General features: G+C 26.6%; 1 protein-coding gene across 17 annotated transcripts in view; it reads right to left on the minus strand.

The window, feature by feature from the left end:
• Positions 1-3,584: 3,584 nt before the first annotated feature.
• The window catches only part of LOC107436679 (RNA-binding protein Musashi homolog Rbp6), a 463,932-nt gene continuing 443,970 nt past the window's right edge, over positions 3,585-23,546 (minus strand). For 2 of the 17 annotated variants that reach the window (XM_071182217.1, XM_043040911.2), the window contains exons 12-15: positions 12,574-12,627; positions 11,499-11,680; positions 7,447-7,526; positions 3,585-4,391 (exon numbers count right to left, since the gene is read on the minus strand). In XM_071182217.1, coding sequence (XP_071038318.1) covers positions 7,485-7,526; positions 11,499-11,680; positions 12,574-12,627 — 278 coding nt within the window. In that variant the 3' untranslated portion in view covers positions 3,585-4,391; positions 7,447-7,484. Of the gene's footprint in view, positions 4,392-7,446; positions 7,527-11,498; positions 11,681-12,564; positions 12,628-23,546 lie in introns of all 17 variants that reach the window. The other 15 variants (XM_071182218.1, XM_043040913.2, XM_071182216.1 and 12 more) reach the window with 10 other exon arrangements.

A 23,546-nucleotide genomic window follows, 5' to 3' on the forward strand; every position in this document is an offset into this window, starting at 1 on the left:
AATGTAATCCGTCGAAGTTAGTGTTATATGTAGGATTTAAAATAGCTGATATTTCTGGTCAACTTTACAAGAAACCACTATAAACAGTGAACAAGATATAAATAAAGGCTTTAAAAGGAATACTTTAAATCTAAGAGCGGATCGTTGTCATAGAAAACAGCCAATGCACAACAATAATTACTTTGTTTATAAGATTTAATCTATTACAATAGAGTTTGACAAGGCAGGGTCTTTGAAAAGCTTTTTCAGTGCAAGAAAAACACATAAAAAGATTAAAAAAACATAGATTTTTTTTTTAAATAAGAATTTATGGAGCAACAAAAAAACTATATTATACAATGGAATTTTTTCAGGGAATAAAACACAAACTTTAATCCACACGGCTATTAGAAAAGAATTATTTGAATTTTAAAAGCTATATTTCACAAGTATAGTGTGTAGTAACTAATTACACACACAAACAATATTTCTGTTAATTTGCAAAATATATCTTTATAAAATCCCGTCATCACTTTAAAATGACCCTGTATAATAAAATAACAAATTTGAAAAAAAAAATATTTAGTTTTCAATAAAATTTATACAAATTTTTCACTGTGAATATTAAACAATAAAATTTCAAACCAAATAAAAAATATCGCAGTTTTTAATTACTTATTTTTATGTTAAAGAATTTGATTAAATTATTTTAATGAAATTCAAATAAGATACATAAATAGTAAATACTTATTAAAAAAGATTTAAAAAAAAAACAAACTAAAAACATATTTTTCAAAGGAGTTTAGAGATCATGCAATGAAACATAGATAAAAGCAGTTCCTCATTTGAACTAGAGCTTGTGCATTGGTATTGCTATAACATTTCGTGCTGAGGCTAATGGAAATCAAACAAATAAATACATTTTATGCAAAAGAATTTATTATAAATACTAGATTTACTTGATGCAAATATAAAGTCTATATCACCAATAAAATCACAGTAGCAGGTAGCAAAAAATATTCATAAATATAATTCATCTGCTTATTTTATAGTATAATTATAATTAACAGTTGTAGTGAAATAGACACGTTTTACAAAGACACTTAATAGCAATTCGAACCATAAAGCAGCCCATTTTTAAGTTAAAATTGTCAATGTAAACAAAAAAACAATGAGAATGATATTTAAGATAATAAAACTCAATATATAATTACATTTTACTTTACCAATAATAATGATGTAAATATATTTAATCTAAACAATTTATTAAAGTAGAATTGTAAAAAAGTACATTTACACTTAATTCCAATTAGAAGTTGTTTCCCGTTAAGAGGACAGTTGATTTGCACTGATTTTAAATATATTTTAGGAAGCCCAGATTTCATTTTGTAGAAATGATTAACAAAAGTCAGAAATTGTAATCATAAATTTATTTCTTATATGATAAAGGCTTGTATCAAATTAATAAATACGTCAATCTCCAATAGTTCTCAAAATATCTTTGAATGGTTTTAGGTCACTTGTTTGGTTTTTAGGTACTGTTATTGTTAAACTGCATTATTTAATAAAGAATTATTGATATCAAACAAAAAGAAGCGTTGAAGTTAAAGCTTGTAATATGAAGTGCATATTGTACTTATATTAAAAAATAATAGCCTTAAAAAAAGCTTTCAATAAAAAAATCCATAAAAAAAGCTTTTAATATTGCATTTGCGTTAAAAAAAAGAATAACGATGGATTTAAAGCTTATAATAAGAAATGCATATCAGATTTACATTAAAAAATAGCTATGGTTATCAAAATTCATGATAAGAAATGCATAATATATCCGTGTTAAAAAAGTAGCGATGGAACTAAGGCTTATAATGAGAAATGCATATTCGATTTGTGTTAAAAAAACAATAGCGATGTAAATAAAACAGAAAAAGCATTTTGCATTTGTGTTAAAAAAAGAATAGCGATGGAGCCTAAGCCTATAGTAAGAAATGCATATTGTATTTGTGTTAAAAATCTACCAATGGTGTTAAAACTAATAATAAAAAATGCATATTAGATTTATGTTAGAAATAGAATAGCAATGGAAATAAAGCAAGGAATGCACATTGCATTTGTGTTAAAAAATTAAATTAACTAAAATAAGAAATGCATTTGGGTAAAAATAAAATGGGGATGCAATAAAAGATAATAAAAACATATAAACACTATATTTGTGTTAAAATAGAATAGTTATGATAGCAAAGCATTTCTTGTTAACAAATAAACAATGTAGTTGCCCAAAAAATTTAATATTAAAAAAAATAGAAGCAAAAAATTTAATTTGAAAATTAAAATAAGTATGCTTTGAAACTTTATGTATGCAATATATGAAGAAAAAAAATTAAACGAAATTATTTTTAAAACCAAATAAAATTTAATGGTAACATAAAATTAAAATAAATACGACTCCTTTTTAAAGATATATAGAGAAAATACTTATATTAATACAAAAATTTGTTAAAATCAAAATAACTTCTGTTAATGACAACAAAACTTGTCTGGTATAAATCTTTAAAAATAGAAAACCTGTAAAAATGCAAGCATCACAAATAACAATAAATCTTTGGTATAAAATTAATAATTTTTAGTCAAATGAAACTATAATGATGAATGTGAATAACATAAATAGTTTATCAATAAATAGTATTTTTTTCCAAATTTTATTAAAATAATTAGTAGGCCACTTAAAAAATTATTTTTTTGTATCATGGAGGCTGATTATTAAAAATAAGATTTATTTTTTTAATATAATTTATCATAATATTGAATTAGGTAACAAAAGTTTGGTACAAAGTTTTAAAGAACAGTTATACTGTATTATATTGGGTACTTTTAATTCTAGCAGCAAATAAGGCTTGTTTCCACACTGGGAAACACAGCCTGGATGCATATATTTATTTTATCCATAGCAGTAGCAGTTTATTACAATTTGTTCAAAATGAATTAATAATATTAAAATTATATGTAATTTAAAAAGATTAAAGCTAGATTTTTTAAATGACAAGTTTCAGAACATTTAACAAATGTCATATATAATAATTTTTTTTTGCCCAAGTGAAAACATACCACTTTTTAATATGCAAAATTCTGTAAAAAATAATAATAGAGAGATTTAGCATATCCATGGAGCATCTCGTAATACGTATATTCTGTGCAAGCTCTACAGAAAACCGAGGTTGTTCTGCAGTAACTGCACTGTACGTACGTAAATGTGCGGAATGCTAGATGAATGCGCTAAATCTCTCTAATAAAAACTAACGTTACAGCTTTTGACTCCTTTTATACAAAATAACGTGGGCTGCAATCGGAAGAGTACAACAAACAAATCACAACAAAAGTGCTTGACTAAATGTTTGGCTATACATCAGCAAAATTGTATAATATAGTTGAACATTGCTGTATTGCTTAGAAAGATAGTAAGTAAAGTGCATTGAGAACTGAAATATGCTTGACTATGTAGGTGCTAGCGTGTTGCAGAATCATTTTAATTAAGTGCTGTTGGAATTCGTTGTTGTTAAGAGCAACGCTGAAAGGCCTCTGGTTTTTTTTTTCTTAAATCCTTTTCGGAATTTTTCTTTGAAAATGAAAGCGTAGATGTCGGTGAGGGTCCGTTTAAGGTTTTAGCAGTGAAAACACAATGATAGCCGAGAATCAACAGTCAAAAGTTTAAATATATCATCACATTGAACCAAAAGCGGAATCAGAAATACATTACGATTAACAATTACAACGTCAAGCTATTCATATAATATAGAGAATTGCGATTCTTGGTAGGTTAAATGCCGCAGTTTGTCAAGGTGTATATATAATGTCAATATATATATATTTATGTAAGTTGAATTAGAAGCATACAAGCACACAATATAGTAAAGAACGTAGTTGGGAGGAGAAAATAAAACGAGCTGCATTTTTCTCGTCTGTTCATAAGTGTTGCCAGTTGGGGAAAGGTAAAAAATAAAAGATTCCCCTAATAAGTCATTTAGCAGCTCTTTTTTCCTTTATATATTGTCCACTTGAAAAAACAACTCAATATAAAATACACACAAAAAAAAAACAAAAGCAAAAAAGAGAAGAAAAAAAAAACCCAACGAAATCTGTGTTTTTTTTTTGTTATCCGTACACATGAATGTCTTCCGGTTTGTAAGTAGAGAAATTGATAATAATAATAATAATTAATTAATTATAACAGTGTTTGTTGAATGCTTTGGTGGAGGAGTTAGAAGAAGAATTCAACCACAAATTAAGTGCGCTCTTTCGGGCACCAAATCCAAGGAAAGGGAAGCGAGAACTGGTGCCACTTGTTGCAGAACGCAAGGCGGTCCATACACAGTTCGTTTATCCTCTTCCTCCATACCTGAGTGAAAGCGCATTCCGATCTGAAAAATAATAATAATAATAGTAATATGCAATATTATTATTTGACATTACTACTACAGTACAGAACCCGTTATCCGGAAATCAGAAAACCGGAAAACCAAAAAACCGGAACGAAATTCGATAAATTTTTCCACAATTTTTAAAAAAAAAATTTTTTTTCCTCATAAGATTTCAGGATTTTTCTTTCTTTTTTGAAAGATGTTTACCTTAAAATCATTTTGGAAATAATCATTAGTGTATTACTTCATCGTTTTTTCTTCTTTTTAAGATTATTCCCAAAATTTTTTTTTTCTTAGTTGGGTTTAACAATAAAAAAACGGCTTTTTGTAGCAATTCAGAAAACCGGAAAAATCAGTTATCCGGAATAGCGATGGTCCCGATCGTTCCGGATAATCGGTTCCCAACTGTAATAACAAAAAAACGGTCGTTTTTAACCTCGCAATAGATTATTTAAGTTTAAAATCAAAATAAAATATTGTTCCTCAAACAGGGGATGAGATTTAAGACTGTATATTGATTATTGTATAGGATGGCTATAAAATTTGGGGCTACAAAAAAGTTTTTAATAACCTCATTTTAGGATTATCAAAGTAGATGTGCTATTGCAGAAGATTACTAACGTTTTGGGACAAAACATTTTATTTACTTAATTTAAAGAACACCGGAACATGGGATAAGGTTAATGATCTCTTAAATTTTGGACCGAAAGAAAAAAAACTTACCAAATTTTAAGTACATCAATAGTAGGTGGGCTATCGCGTGGAAAAACTAAAATTTGGCGCCACAGCACAGGGTCCTTTTTTATCACCGTTGTTAAACGACCGACCCAATTTTGAGTTGACTACCAATGTTCAACTCTGTAGCCTTGTAATTTTGCACCTGATCCAGAAGACAAAGGAACTCTTGGATCAAACATTGGGAGAAATTCGCCTTCGTGGAGGACTTTTCGTGGAAACTAACCCGCATTTGCGTTGCATGGAGAGGAAGACCACGAGAACCACCAGCGGTTAGCCAGGCGGAAAAGGGACTCTAACCCTTAATCCGTCTACCACTGAGGAACTTTCTTGATGGAACTAACCTATATTTGCGTTACATGGAGAGTAAAAGCACGAAAACCTCTCACGGTTAGCCTGATGGCAAGAATACTCGAACTTTGATCCATGAGGATATTTTATGTAAACACTTCGGTCTATGAGAGCTGAGAGCAGAATTTGTATCAACCGGTCACAGCTGGAATTTGAACATGGGTTACCTCAACGGGAGGCAAACACTCTGCTCCCTGAGCTAAAACGGCATATAGAACAATATTCCTAAAATTGCGATGTGAGGGTAAAAAAACTTTATTAATTTAATTTAAGAACATCGACGGGTTATCGTACAGGACCTCTGAAATTTGAGACCACAAAAAAAATTACTAATCTCATCTTATTAATATCATTAGAAAATGGGCAATCCAAGTTACTTTCCTATGTGTAGGAAAAGCATTCAACCTAAATTTAGGAGCATAAGGGCACTTAAAATTTAAGATTAACATTAAGATTAAAACAACATTATACACCTTTTAAAATTTAAGATTACGTTAAAAAAAAGTTTTTTTTTTCCTTTTTAATTCTGAATATCCAATAGTCAAATATAATATTTTATTTCCTCACAACGGAATATTTTTCGGGTCTAACTTCTTAAAAATTGCATTGAAACACATTAGATAAATATTTAAACGAGCGAGCTATCAAAATCAAAGGAACCACAGCTGAGAAAAGCGGAATTAAAAAACGATTTTTCGAAAACTCAGAAAGGTTTCTATAGACAATTAAAAAAATAAAAAAATTTCTTCACATTCTTTTATGAAAATTCACGCTTTGTTAATAGATGATTTGTAGATGATCTGCAGACACCGATAATACACTAAAATGAACACTGAGTTAATAATTCATGCAGGTATCATTCTCGCTGAAAAAAAGGTACACTATTAAATAATAAAAGCATTGTTCGTAAAATTGCGATGTATTACAAATTTAATTATAATAAACGTTTTTGCGAGATTTTAAGAAATTTAATTTAAAAAAGTGATCTATTCATTTAAGAAAATATAAGCGATTAAATAAACTCAGGCTAAAATCGTATTTTATATTTTCCAATTTTTATATTTCCATCGTGAAACTTTACAGGTTCATTTTAAAAGATTTAAATTGAAAATAAATCATTTATATTGTAAAAAATTAATATTTTAAATGAGTATGTTTTTACAATAAAATATGCATAAAAATCAACAAAATTTTTTGCAATATCAGAAAAAAATCCCAATTAAATCATAAAAAAAGTTTGGAAATTAATAAACATTATTTTTAAGCTAAAAAAGGATTTTACTATACAATACGAACGTTTAACTTTTTAAATAATATTTACGCATTATTGTTTTCGTCACAACAATTTAACTTCATTGGTGGAAAAGGTTCAAAGATAGTTTTTATTACTTATTTTCTGAGTTTCACTAAAAGAAGACACTAATTAGGGGTGCAAAAACTTTAAAAAAAAAAGCCTTTCTTTTACTATAACGCCTTTTTCCATATCCTAATTTAACGGGGATTTTTTGAATACTTTACGATTGCGTAATAATAATTTATCAGAAATAAAACTCAAAGCAGATGTTCTAATTAAGCAAGACTTAAGTTTTATTTTTCAATTTATATTAATACAGAAGTACAAAGAAATGCAGTACTACAGAGAAGAATATAAAAGCAAAACTACAGAAAGGACTAGGAAATGATAGAAACAGAAATGAACATAGTACAACAAATAAGAACTAAATACTAATCTTACCAAATACTGCAAAACATACAAATAAATAATTTTTTTTCAAACTAGTTAATGATTCAACTCAAAAGTTTATGCTTTATTGAATGTTCTTCTTGAAGGTTAAGAATTTTGCCTAGCACCGATTTGTACACTTAGTACAATATTTGGTAAGATTGTTTCGTTTTTGAAATTTTATGGAAATCATGAAAATTGTAATTTGGCTTTTTCGAGCCAAAATATCAAAGAAAACGTTCTTACCGTGTACTGTAATTCTTGGCAGATGTATACATTATATTTCAGTGATATCCATTTGTGAAGGCTGCGGCAATCAGCGGCCCCTAGCGGTTGATAAAAGTACTATTAACTTAGCTCAGAGTTATTACAATTTATAAATACTTAATTTTTTGAAACTTCCTTCAACTAACAAAAATCACGATCAACTAAATAATCAATAAAAAAAATTTTGTTCATAATTTTTTTCAGCATAAATATAATTGTGCTACTCATCTGAATGTAATAATTTAAATATTTTTTTCTTATTTTTAGATTTCAGTTTCAGTTTTGAAACGTGTAAAAAAATTGCAGTTAGTTTTCTATCATAAATCAACCTTCAGAAATATTAACTTTGTTACATTCAATGAAATCCAAACTATAAGTTTCAATCAAATTCATACTGTAAGTTTCAATCAAATTCATACTGTAAGTTTCAATCAAACTCATATTGTAAGTTTCAGTCAAATTCACGTTGTGAATGTAATAAAATTCATAATGTTTAATTTACAACTATTAAATGAAAAGGTTTTAGTTTGTTTTAAAGAGAAAGTAAAATATTACAGAATAAGGACAATCACTTATTAAGAATCTAACATGCATCAGAAAACTTTTACAGAGCCATGCGAAAATAAAATGAAACTAAGAAGCTTTAAATTTAACAAATGCCATTTAAGAATGCGTACATAGATTAACATTAGGACATTAAGAAATAAACTGTTGAAAGCTGTTCTTAACTTGGTTATTAGAAAGAGTAAAATTAGTTCTTTTAAAATTTGTCTCATCTGCTTTGAGAATATTTCCAGAAAATTCATTTTGTTAAGTTTTTCTTGTCAAAATGAACTGTAAAACGTCTCAAATTTCTGACATGATAACATGATATTCAATTTATATTTGAAAATTTTAACTCGATACCATTTTAAAGATTATTTTTTTAAGAGAGGGTTAACCACGCAGAGGACAAGGACATATTTAATTTTTTTTAATAATATAATTTTAATTAGCCGACATAAAAGAGTAGATTTTTAGAAATGACTCGGAAATAAATAAAAAAATATATATACAAGTTTCCCACGCCGTGGCGTTGGACAACCAACCCATTTTTGGGTTTACGATAATGTTAAACTCCGTAGCCGTGTAATTTTGAACCCAACTCAGAAGACAAAGGAACTCTTGAATCAAGCATTTGGATAAACTAGTCTTTGCGGAGGATTGTTTGATGAAACCAACCCGCATTTGCATTATATTATGGAGTGGAAAAGTACGAAAACCTCCCGCGGTTATCCCGACGAATAGGGGATTCTAACTCTTGATGCGTCAACCACTGACGATATTTTACGCGAACACTGCGGATGGTGCGAGCTGAGAGCAGAATTTAGATCAACCAGTCATCACTGGAATTCCAACCATTCGTAAAAGAACACTTTATCGACTGAGGCACAACGGCACTCACACAAAATATTAATATTGCATAAAACAAGGTTGATGTGATGATTTATTACACCAAATAATGCTATGGTAACACGATACTTTATTACACAAGTTTTGCCTGAGAATAATATGGTCAAAATAACCAGAATATGGTAAAATTTACATTGTTTCTGGCTCTATGGGAATACTAAAAAGCTTAGCAATTTTTACCGAAATATTTTGGCAATGACTTTGGTAAAATAAAAAAAGATAAATATGGTTTAATAATGTGTGTAAAATTTGGTAAATGTAGTAAAAATGTGTAATTTTTATCATGAAACTCTTATGCCATGGCGCATAAACCATTTATTTGGTTAAATTTACTTATCAATTTTCTTTATTAATGTGTGGTAATAAGAGTAATTAAAAACCAGATTTTCAGGTAGACATTTACCATATAAACTGAAAAATTACGAAATGAATCGTTTACTTCACCGTATATTTTGATTTCTATTAATTCCATAATTATGTTGTTTTTTTTAAAAACCAGAAATGTCATTACACAAAAAATCACGGTAGTTTCATCGGAATATTTTCTCCGAGTATTAAAGAGGGAAAATTTCTTCAATGCGATTTTCGACTAAAAAAAACATTTTTTACAATTAATAAAATGTTGTAAAATAGTTGTTGGCAAATAGTTTTGTTTTAGATACATTAAAAAATAAATGTTACAAACATTCGTTTTTTTTTCAAAGTAGCAAAAAATATTATTTTGCTACTCTTTATTTTAGTTAAAATGCATAACTTAGTTAATTGCTGCTTACAATTTTCTAATGTATTGTTATTTTTCAGCATATTCATGCTAAATTGATTACCTTCCTCATAAACGAACTCAATCCTTAAATTGAGATTCTAAATTCGTTGAAAAAATAGATTCTTATATCTCATTAGGTTTATTAGTACACATTTTGAAACTAAATTAAAATTTCGTAAATTTACTTTAAATTGATTGTAAGATAATTGAATAATTTCACCTATGTTAGTAAACTTAAAAAATTTTAGTACGCATTTGTAAAATGCTATACAAAATATTTAATTAGATCATATAAAATGTTTTACAAGATGCATCAAAACTTGACACAATAATTTTAATGCTTTATTAGCATGTGATAAAACATTTTGTTAGCATGCTTTGCACATTTAACGTTTCCATATTATGTATATGTATATATAATATAATACTATATTAGGTGAATGTAACTTAATTTACATAAATAAACAATTATGTGCTGTTAATTTACTTTGGAAGTTAATAACATTTGTTATGCAACCGTATAATTCCGATTTGGTATCTTTTTAGGCATCCATATAAGTTCTGAAGCATTTTCAGAAAGACACAAAAGTGCAATTTAATAAAAAAATGAATTCCCAACAATTTTAAAATGAAAATAAAATTTGAAAATCCCGAACTTCTATATGAAAGTATTAGCTAATATCACAATTAATTTAATCAAAATGCAGAGGTATACCTAGTCAAAGATAAGTTTTTTGAGCAAGTACCTAGTCAAAAGAAAATTTTTCAAGTAAGTTCACTCATCTAAAGTAAGTTTTTCGTGCAAGCTCACTTATCTAATGTACGTTTTTCAAACAAGTTTACTTTATCAAGTTAAAGAAAGATAAATATTTATTTTGCGGTTACTAATGAAGAAATAGACTGACAAATTAGCGAACGTAGTATTGTTGCAAAATCGGCAACTATATTACTGCTTAATGGGGAACATTAAGTCATTATTAATATACAGTCATTAATTGCAATAATTTTCTAGTAACATAGGTTTACAAGATTGATTCGGTTAACTGATGTACCGATGTATCGTTCCAGGATTCTAAATAACAGAAAATTTATACTCATAAACTAATGGTACAAAATTTGCATAACTGTTGTAGATCATCAAGAAGAATTAACAATATTGCTCAATAAATATTTTTAATAGTTTTTACAAAAGCAATATATTCTTAAAATCTGTATAAAAATCGCAACGAAGACATTCAAGACGAAAGTTCAACCCTTTCACAAGAGATGGGTAATGTTGCAAGCAATAGTATTGTAAATCTGTTACAGTAGTACGCCAGTGTAGATATCAGAAACTAACAAACATGTTTGTTCAAAGGTGAGCTAAAAGCAATGAAAATATATGCATTTTAACATATACATTTGCAATTTAAATAACATAGTTTTTCTCTTTTTTCTTATTTAAATTGATCTTAATCTCTGTCTGAGCAGAATAAAAATTAACATTTTAATTTAAAAAAAATTAAAATAAATGAATTTCTAAACTTTGTATTATGCTATTGATAAAATATTTTCTGTTTCTGATTTCAAACAAATCCACCAAAACTACAATCGACTTATCTGCTACCTTTCATTCACACAATAAAAACATTGTTGCATGATTTGGTTATTTTCTTCTGTTTCATTTCAGACTAGAAAAGTATCTGTTATTTTGGAACAGCTATTTTTAATACATATTGATTTCTAGTGTATAACAACAGAATATATAAATTTTAAAGTACCAGTTACTACCTCTATTAGCTATTCACCTAGTATTAAGGCGAAGTCAAGTACTCACCCTACTTACAGCAATAGGTGGGAAGCCCGTGGGTTGGGGGCTGGTGGCCTGCACATAGCCAACACTATCTTGACCAGAAGTGTAGAGGTCGATGGGTCCAGGACTATTGGTAGCTGGAAAGCCACGACTGTTAGCAGGAGATGTAGGTTGCGCAAAACTCTGAGGCCCGTAATTGTTAATTACTGAAAAATCATAAACAAGATTCATAAGATTGTATAAGTAAAACTAATCCAAATAAAGAAATTGTTAGTTTTTCAAGAAATATTAATAGACTTTTGCTAACAGCGCTCAGTATGATGAAGCCCTTTTGGTACACTTATTGCACAATCCCTAAGCAAAAGGCTAAAGGTCAAGTAATTGTGGTTATACCAGAATCAGAGTACATTGTAAAAAATTCAGGGTTTTAACTTAACCAGCAACTAAACATAGTGATATAACTTAACGTAGCTTTTATCAAGAAAAGTCAAAATGGAATTGAGCATTAAAATATAACACGCTATTTTAAATATTGCATAGGTTAGATTCATAACAAACCAATTGGCATGAATTACCTATTAAACGTTACACAAAATTCTGGAAAAACTTGCATTATTCTACATATTCAAAACATATTCTCTTACATATTTCAAAATTATGCAATATTTAAATATGTGATTATACAACTACTAGAGAACATTTGTAATATGTTTATAAAAAAATACGCAACAGACTTGTACGCTTAAAATATTTCAAAAGTGTTTAACATTAAAGTATGTAATTATACAACTACTAGACAAAATTTTGGTGTCTTTTTTTAAAAAAAAAATACGCATTAGACTTGTATTTATTCTTAAGTATTTCAAAATTATGTAATATTAAAGTATGTAATTATACAACTAGACATCCTATGTGGGATGTTTAAAAAAAAATACACAACAAATTTCCCCTTCAAAACTATATATGATGATATATTATAAAACACGAAGAGTTTGAAATTATTTTAAACTACAGTAGTGTCAAATTTATTCAGAGAATTGAAAAAATGACCTACTACTAAAACTACTAAACAATATGAAGTCACACCAACCAATGTTACCTGAAAGAGCTTGAGTTAGTAGTGGGGGTGACGTCTGCTGACCATTCAGCTCCACTATAAGCAGGCAAAGGGAAAAGATAATAAAGCTCTGTTAGTCATCTGGCAGGGTAAGTCACAGGAATTTCACAATACAATAAAACATGCTAAAGACAATTTTGGTAAACGAAACTGGGTTGTAGTTAAAAATAATATGCATTTAGTAAGTTAAAATATGGCATCCGGAAAACAATAACTATGCAACATTTTTGTCCTCAAAATAATATATTTTTTAGAAAATCTAAACGCATAACACAAAACGTGTAACAAAAAAGGATACATTTAAAGCATCCAGAAATTTAGCTCTTCATAAAATGCAAATACGTTAATAAGCCTAATTTGGAAAAAAAATAAAGAAAGAAAATAAAAACTGCAGGAGAAAGGTATATTATTGGAACACATAATTTATTTTCCAAACCTTAAACAGTTAAATTAAATTTTGAATTATTCAAATAGAGTTTAAAGAACTTAAGAATAAAATGTTTGAAAACTATATAATCTAAAACAATCCTAATATTAAAATATCGTTTGAAATTTTACAAAATTCTTTGCGTAAAAATATTTAACAAAAACAATTTTTTTTCAATTTTTTACTAACTCCAAATTATTCTTACCTCTTATATAATCCAAAGAGTTATAAAGCTCGCAAGAATGATTTTTTTTTAACTACAACTAACTATCTACAATGGGATACTAAAAGGAGATATATACTACATGGGGAACTACAGTGATATTAGAATAGAATAACCTTCCTATAGATTTTTGAGAGTCTATTTTGAAACTAAAATCATTGGTATAATTTGATAAAGATATAAGTTGGATAAAAATTAGAAGTAAGGCTATCAGAAGTAAAAGGTTCTATTGTATACTGGGCCTATTTAGGTCTGAATGTTTCTATAAGAAATGAGACTATATAGGTCTTCTTTGGTACTATGTGGCTACTACTTACAAGACTACAGAGAAAATGTACTACAGAGTATAAAATTAGAAATTGATGACTTGGACAATATGTTTACAACGACAAACACAACTACTTTTATCAATACAACAACACACAGACTACTAAGCATTAGATAAAATTTAATTCAACGCAAAAGACTATGTTATGACGAAACTAATTTAGAACAATACACGTACGAGTAGTTCAATTATAGAATGAAATAAGATAGACTACATTTTGAGCATTTGAAAGAATTTATAAAGATATTTATTTTTGTATAGCGATTTAAAAACTTATTTCTATTCTAAATATTTTTTTAAAGTAATACATATATTCAATACGATACAATTCATATCGAATGATTTGTTATGATTTTAGAAATGAATAAAAAGTTTAGTGTATAATTTGATACTTATTAGATAAAATCTAGCAAAATGCACTTTAGTAAGAAGATTTAATACAGAAAAATGCAATTTAGTAAGAAGTCAATATCAACTTTAAAAAAAAAGCCTTTGTTAAGTGTGATTTTTGTGAAATATTCATGTACTGATTCAGTGTAATATTCACATTTAATAAGATATTTTTATGCATTTAGTGACTAAATATTCCTTAAAAAGCGTTTTCTGGTAAAAATGTTTCTATTAATAGAAAATTAAATTAAAACGTGTAATGAAATTTAGATCAAATATTTCCTCATACATTTAAAAACTAGTTTAAATTACAGTAATAATGATAGTCAATAAGAATAATTTAATCCATATTATTTATTATATGTATATTTTACTGCATCTATATTCCACAAAAAAGAGATTAATTTTTAAAAAGGAAGTTTCATAATTTATTAAACTACTTCGAACAGCTCAATTGATAAATTTTACGCCGCATTCTGTTAAATCAAAACAAAACTATAATTGATTAATATAATTTTCAATTAATATATAATATTTTACAAAATACAAATACTGATATTAAATAATATCAATAAAACACACAGTATTGAATACTTTATTTAATAAGATATACCATACTCATGCAATGTTTCCAACTAGTTGATTGTTTTGGAAAGAACAGTGCAGATTTTATATCTATATGGTAGTACATTTGATAGTTTCAAACCTTAAAGGAATCTATAACTAAAGGTATTGCACAGTGATTACGTGCAAAGGTGCAGAACTAAACCTAGTGAAATATAGTAGGAAGTTACTAATATTTACAACTTTTCAAAATGCAATAAAGTTTATTACTATTTAAAAATAAAAGTAGCATTTTTTAAAGTTTGAAGCCTGAAGTATGAAGCTTGCAAAATATTCAGTGACTCCACTTACACGCTATAGCGCGTCAAATGCGCCTTTAAAACCGTTAAGGGGAGGCACAAAATAAGTTATGACGCGTCTCCACTAGAACACGCAATAAAAATTTAGCGCACCCATAGATTTATGCAAGTAAAATTATAACCTAACTTTAACTGTGTAAAACAATTCTTGTTTTTTCTTTATGAATAGCTGAAGGAAAAAATGAGAATAGTTCTGGGTATTAAATTACATCCTTGCTTTTCCTTGTTTAAACCCAATTAAAAAATTTGATAGCTCAAATAATAACCTCTTTTTCTTATTTTGAAATTTTTTTTATTAATCAAAAGATTAGAATATGAACTTGAATATTAACAAATGAAGAGGTAGAGGCTTCACATTTTAAACCAAGACACGCTTTTAGTTAAAGAAAAAAGGACCCAGAAATTTTGTTTCCTTTTTATGAATTTGGGTCTCTTTTCAACAAAAATATAGGTCCCTGAGCACTAAGGATCATTGAATATAAGGATGTTAAAATCAAACAAAAAACTATTTATAACTTTTGAAAGAAATAGAATGCAAGAGAAATAACAAAAATAATACCTGTGGATTTAGTTAAAAAATAACTATATAAATTGTTTGTTTTTTAAACTAAAACGGCAAAAAATATCCGGATTAAAAACAACTTTAGAAGCGAGGCAAAGTAGTTATTTATTATTTTTTAAACTTAGCTTTTTTATACAAGTTTCTTTCTGCGCTCTTAGAAAATAGATATTTATTTTTTTTAAAATTAGTAATATAATAAATCAAAATCATTTGCTCTATCAAAAACAAGGCTTTCACGAAAAAAGTATTTATTTATATTGATTATAATGTTTTACCAGATAAATTTTAATAATATTCCTACTCGAGTAGGAATAATTAATTCGAGTTGGAATAATTCTAAAATAATTTTCTTACAACTACTAAATAATATTCAAATATAAGTCTTTCTTCCATTTTTCAACGCATTTTATTGCATTATATTACTATTAAAAATTTGCTTTTATTGTCACGTCTCAAAAAATCTTTCAAATGCTCAAAATTAACTAATATTGAGAAAAACATGCAAAGTAGTGTGTACAGTATCATATATTGGAGATATAGAATGAGTAACTAGTCTACAGAGTACAATATTATACAATGGATGATGTAAAATGAGTATCTAAACTACAAAATCTACAGAATCAATACTACAAAATCTACAGAAGATAGACAATATTGAAAGAGAGTTTAATTCATGAAAGATTTTAACAGCGCTACAAATTTCTACTTTAGGGCATTCACATACAAGAAATCAACATTTTAAATCGCTACTTTATTTCATACAATCATGTCTTTCCAGTACAAGACTATTTCACATACTCTACTATCTGTTCTAAATTCAACTAAGTCTTCAATACTGTAATGAAAAAATGTTAATACAGTTTTTTTTTTACAAAGCCAGTGAATGTGGTGAAATTGGATTTAAGTGTTTTTGTTTTTGTATGACTTAATAAAAATATTTAATAATTATGTACTTTGTTATATCTTTTTCCAAAACCAAATGAAATAAAAGATTTACTAGCTTAATTTAAACCTGTTTTTCTTTTAAAAAAATATTAAAATAATATTCAATAAGTGTTTTTTGTTTTCTTGTTCTGTATGTTTAAGAGATTTCAAATTTTAACAAGGCGAATTTTTTAAGCTTTTAGTTGTTTAATTGTAAGAGTCTTTTTTTTTTTACTAAAGTTCTTACTTTCTAAATTTTTAATGAGTTTTAAGGATATAGTTAAAGTATTTTTCTTTAAAAAAATATAAGATTCAAATAAAAATGCTTGAAAAATAGATTTAGTATATATTGAGAAAAAAAATAGAAGTTCATTTTTACAAGGGTACAGATGGATCAAACTATTTACCTTAAAGTACAATATATATNTTTTGGGAAAAGAATATATATATTTTTACTTTTTTTTAAATTCAATTTTGTTTTCAAAAGGCTTGCAAAATTCGCAATACCATTAATAAAAAAACGATAAAATATTGCAAATTTAGTTTTTTGTATAGCTGTTTTTACTTCACGCATTTATAAAAGACTTTTACAAAGTAAATTTTGAAAGTTTCTATACAGAGTGAGAATAACTTGATAATATACGTATTTGAATATTAAAAGACTCTAAGTGTAATATTATAGTGTCGAAAATGTTCATTTTTAGTAATGTGATAAGTTGAAGTAGACTTTTTACCAGAAATGTATAAATCTTACTAAAAAATAAGGTATTTTGAACTAACTTATTGGCAAAATAAATATAAAATTTAAATAATTATTAAAATTAAATGAAAACTAAAGAATGATTTACGAGTGAATATGACGTTAAGAAATTGAATAGCATGTGCAGTGCACACTTCAAAATAAATATTTCAGTAGGGGAGGTCAATATTAACTTCTTGAAGGAAATTTTCAGTTTCTTATTTTCAACAAATTTACTATATTTTTTAACATTTTGGTAAGAATTATACACCAAACAATTTTGTTTAATAATAAGAATAATCTATCGAAAAAGTTCAAGAAAAAAAACTCATCAACACTAAAACAACAAATCAAATTTAAGAGGTAGAATTTTAAAATTCCATTTTGGGGAGAACTTCATTTGGTATTGTTTCCGTATTTAAAAATTATACGTTGAACCTTAAAATATTCTTAAAATGTATAAACTATATTATATTAAAAATCCCTTCATCAGTATTTTCGAGTGGACAAATAGCTTAAAATTTTTAATTATTCATCGTTTAAAGTGGAAAATATTTCAGATTAAAGAATTAGGAATAAATTTTAAGACTAAAATAATTTTTAGCAAATCTCAAAAACTGAACCATTTAAAACCTTAACAAATGTTTGTCTATTTTGAAAAAAAAATAATAGAAAGAGGAGCATTTTAAATAAAAGAGAAATATCTGTATGAAGTATTTATTTTGATATCTTAATTAGAATGGCATGTAATAAAAAACTATAAAAAATTATTACTTGATTAAAAACTTCATTTGCTTCCAAAACATTTAAGTAAAAAATAACAGTCAACATATTCCAAGCGCCCGAAAACAGGCACCTATTTTCAAGATTAGCCCGACTTTCAATACTATAAAACGTTAAGCTGCTCACGAAAATTGTAAAAATAAAGGAACTAGAAATACCAAAGTAGCCGAAAGAGCAAAAAAAGATCAAAAATATAACAAGAAAAACCACAGAGGACCAGAGAAGAAAATCAGAGTAAAATGCATTTCCACGCACTATGGAGAGGTGGTGAAACTAATTTTGTAATGAGGAAATCAGCATTTATATGATTAAAACAAAGTTCCAGGGCATCAATATGAGCTTATGTGACTGTGGTGGAAATAATTTTCGCTTAAGGAAATAATTAAAGCGAATGAAATTTTTATTGAAGTAATATCTTACCGTTTCAGTTTCTAGGGTTTATTTATCTATTATTAAAAGCCATGCTAAATTAGCAAATAAGAGGAAACAAATGAGTCTTTAAAGGGAAACAATATGTTATCAAGGTAAATCTTGATTATTTGACAAATGTGACTAAATATTTTGCTAAAAGATACAATAAATTACATTAAAAGCGAAACACTAGTTACCAAAATTTCAAACTAGTTTTAACATTAAATAATAGCCTAAGAAAAAATGATTTATGAATTGATTAAATATTTATTTTGAAACATGCATCGCACATTAAAAATAAATTTTAGAAATAAATTTACTTTTCTTTCCGATTTGAAAGAATAATTTATTTAAACACAGCCAATAACAACATGTATTTATTCAGCACAAAATCACGGTTAGAAAAAAAAGGAACATTTTTAACGAAAAAGTTGAACAGCAAACAAACAGCAACACCAGCGGGCAAACAAGCCGCATCAAACAATAATTGTGCAGTGGTTAAACATAATGAAAAAAAAAATACTTGAAAATAAAAATAATAGTTGTGTAAAAGAGAATGAAACGCATATGATTGTATAAATAGAGAGATATATGTAAATAGTTATCAATTCCAACAAAATAATACAAATTGAGTGTTAGGCATAACAAGCATAACAAGATGGCATGGATTGGAATGGCGCAACTTATTAGTTGAATTCTTCAAAACTAACAATATTAGTTTGGAAAAATAGTATAGAAACAGCATATCTTTGAGTATTTGTACACTATTGAGGACAGTTCAACGAAAATATCAGAAATGTTGATGCGACAAAAGTTAAAAAATTCATTTCCTTAGTATGAAGGGATTTTAAAGATGCCTAAATTGACTAATGGTTTCCAAAATTTTATAACGGGGTATATATTTTTACTTTTAAAGTTTTTTTTAGATTTTAGTTCAAAAAGTTCCCAAAAGATGGCACTACAGAAAGACATATAAATAAAAATAAAAAAAATTAAAAATTACATCAAAATGCTTTGAAATATTTCTTAAATGAAAATCACATTTTCGTAGTTTTCAATACGTCCCACATTAGCTACAATCAGTCGTAAGTTGAGGATGAAATTAGCAAACAAAGCGGGAAGCACCTTAGAAGGGAATGGTAGCGGCATCTATCCGGAATTTTTTGAAACAAAATAAAAAAACTCTGGTAAAAAAAAAATTATGCTCTGTGGCATGAATTTGCTGCGAGATCTACTTTTTAACCTTAATCGATCTTTTAACCTTACTTATTTTTTTTATATATAAATTTTCTGAAACCATCAATCTAGGGCACTCAGAAGTTAACATAAAACTACGAAACGCTAATGAAAATTTTAATAAATAGGAATGATTATTTAATTGGAATACAACACAACGATTGAATTTTTTTGGAATAAAAAAAAAATTAATGACATTTGTTAAAGGTTATTTCATTTATATAACTTATTTTATAGGAAAATTTATTTGTTAGTAATTTTCAAAAATAATAAAAAACTGTGAATTATACTAAGTTAACAGTGGATTTTATTAATTAACTTTGTTACATCAAAGATTCCGATATAGAGGTGATGCTTCTTAAAAACAACGTATTTCAACCAAAAAGAAAAAAAAAGTCATTTAGAAAAACTAATAAGCTCTAAATATAAAAAGTTTAAATTTATTGGGTGTGATGAATCAGTCGATCAAGTTCGCTTTATAAAAATAATAAGCTTTATAAGTGTGTTTAATTTTGGGAAAAGAATGAGTAAATTTTTTTTTTATTTTCTATTATTTAACCAAATATTGAGACGAGACACTTAAAATTTAAATAATAATTGAAATATTTAATTAAAGGATAGAATGAAAATCGAATGTAAAATTTAAAATAAAAATGGTCAAATGCATTTAAATGCTCTTCAATTTAAAAAAATCTAAATAATTAATAAAAATTGCAAATCATACCAAGTTTACAATGTCTTAGCGATATTTATTAGTTCCATTTTTAAGTTAAGACAGACTAACGGCATAGATGAGACAGATCAAGTTAGTCCAGAATGTCACATAAATATTTTAATATATTTAGGACAATAGGTTGGATATTTTCTGAACGTAAATAAAATACTTAACCTCAATACGAAATTAGAAGTAAACTATTTACATTTAACCTAATAACATTTCATAATATATTTAGAAATATTGACAAAACTTTGATAAATTATCTCTGACTAGCTAAAAGTCCTTCAAAACTAATTTCATGATTCAAGATTTTATTTGTTTTTTAACTACACAATTAATGACTAGCATTTTTGAATTTAAATTTATTCATGGTATGCTCATTGCTGAAAGCAATACGTTTTTCTTAATACGAATAAATAATAATACATATAACTAATAGTTAATGAATATCAAACAGATCTAAGAAACAAATTATATCTATCTAACAGACGATATATAAGAAGAAAAAAAAAACAATGTAACGTAAATGAAATAATAACTTTAAAATTAGAGTAATTAATTGTAAAAAAAACCATGCACTAAAAAAAGTATGGTCAAAAGTACCACAATATGGTAAAATTTACCGTGTTTCGGGTTCTATGAGAACAGCATAAAGTTCGGTAATTTTTATCGAAGCGCTTTGTTGGTGATTTTGGTAAAATTAACAATAAAATATGGTTTAATAGTATGTGATAAAATTTGGTAATTTTATCATGATACCTTTATTAAAACCATTTATTCAGAAAACCATTTATTCTTAAAACCATTTATTCACTTAAATTTACTCTTCAGTTTTATATCTTTACAAAATGTGGGGTAAAAAGGATTTTAATTTTGAAAATCAGAATAATTTTGAATATCAGAAAAACGTTATCATATGAACATAAAAATTACCAAAAGAATGGATTAAATACAGAATATTGCGGTCTTATTAACCAGATTTTTTTAAACAAAAGTATCATTACTATACAGTACCAGAGTTTTTCCTCTCTGTAGAATTAAAATTCATGAAAATAATTGCAAAACTAAAATAATCAAAAGCTTGTAAATTAAAAAAACTAAAATAACTTGTTAATTTTAAAAAAACTAAAATTAAAATAACTTGTAAATTAAAAAAAAACTTAAAACTGAAACAAATAAAAAGCATCACCTCTCGCGAGCTTAAATTTACAATAATATTAAAAGAATGTAAATGGAGGGCATAATTGGCATATAAAAAACATAGTGCTTTGAAGAAAACAATTTCCTTGTAATATTATTTTAATTTATATCACATGATCATAACGATAAGGAAATGGCAGGGAAAAGAAACATTACACATTTCTTCGAAGGAGATAAAAAATAAAGCACACAGCTTATTATTATTATTATTTTTTTAAGCAACAATGGATGGCACAAACGCAGTTGAGACTTGATTCGCCTAAGAAGCTAAATTAAGAGTAAGAATGTTAAGGTGGATTATACCTATCTTGAGATCTTATATTTTTCAACATAATCGAAAGGAAAGTCGAGAATTTTAAAGGGATTCTTAGATATACTGAATTTCTAACAAAGTTCAAAATGAGATCTCAAGATCGGTCTACATCTATTACAAATATTATTATAGATTAACATGCTTAAACATTTACAATATATTATTGAATTGACTCTATGCTAATGAGTAGATTACAGATATTATCTATAATATAAAGTATCGATTCAGGAATGCAGCTTTAAGTCAGTGAAATTCCCTTTACTTGGTATAATGGATTGCCAAGCCATCAGAAACAACAGTTTCGTTATTATTATTACCATCATCACCTAATTTAAAAATGTAATTTTGGTAATATTTTCAATTTGTGTGCAACTTTGATAATCTAATATTTAAGATAGCAGGCATTATTTTATCTATTTTAATCGCAAATAGTATTTAATATTTTTTGTAGAAATTATTAAAATAGAAGAAAACTGCATTTATAAATTTAAACATTTTTTCTACAAATTTTGAACTATATATCAGAAAATATTTATTTTACTAAGCAGCTATCTGTTTGTGCAAATTATATGCATAATTTTTATTAAGAATAAATAATGCATTGACAAAGGAAGTGATCATGTATGTTCATCACATTAATTCGTTTATCAGCAAAAAAATTTAATGACTGCTAATTCATCTAAGACCTAAGTAATAATTTTATATCATTATCAAAATCGTTAATTATAACGATAACGAATGATATAACTAAACGAATATAATAATGTATATTCGTTTATTAGCAGATCTAATGTAATGACTGTTGATTCATTTATTACAGAAATAATAATTTTATACCATTATCAAAATCGTTAACTTCAACTGATTATGAAAATAATATGAAAATCTCATGAACATTAGCAGCAAACGGATTTATTTAAAAAATATTGTAGCCAATTTTTAAAATAAAATAAAATATTAAATTGTTACGCGCAGTGTTTACATTGGCTAACACTTAATTAAAGTCTTGCTGCAAAATAAATGTGTGGAAGTGCAAATAGCCAGTATTAATGAAATATATTGCAAATAAAAGTGTTCAGAATTAAGCATCAGCCAAATTACAAATAAAATTTTTTAGACTTAAGCATCAGCCAAATTGCAAATAAAAGTTTTCAGACTTAAGCATCAGCCAAACCAAGGGAATAACAATCATATACACAGAACTTCTTAGTGGAGATGCCCGTTCAATTATTTTACTTGAAATAGATATTTTCTATTTAAAAAGCTTAAAAAGGGTCATGTTTTTGGTACTTTATAACTAACAATGCTAGTTAATTGTATTTTTAATAAATCTTTCTCGTGCATAGAAATATTAAAAAATTTTCGAGAATATTTAAGTACAGATAACCATTTCTGCGAACAGAAAACGTATGAAAAGTTTTTTAATGCAAAAAGTAAAATTTGAAAAGATGCAATTAAAATGAGAAAATAATTCCATTTTTAAATAGTTTGACAATCCATTGTAAAAACAATAATAATAATTTTAAAAAAATGACTGTAAAGTTTTGAAAAACAACGAAAAAAAAACGTACCTACTTTTCGACAACAAAACAATAAAGAAATAGTTCTTTAAAATCCAATAAATTTATAAATAATAAAACCAAAAAAAATGAGCTGATTCCTGAATAAATATTATATTAGAATCCTTTGCTTAAAGATTACCATGCCTAAAGTTTTCTGATCCATGTTTATACTGACTATATACTAGGGCTAGAGACCAAGAATAAACTTGTTTTCTA

This window comes from Parasteatoda tepidariorum, chromosome 6 (genome assembly GCF_043381705.1).
Source record: "Parasteatoda tepidariorum isolate YZ-2023 chromosome 6, CAS_Ptep_4.0, whole genome shotgun sequence".
Lineage (NCBI taxonomy): Eukaryota > Metazoa > Arthropoda > Arachnida > Araneae > Theridiidae > Parasteatoda > Parasteatoda tepidariorum.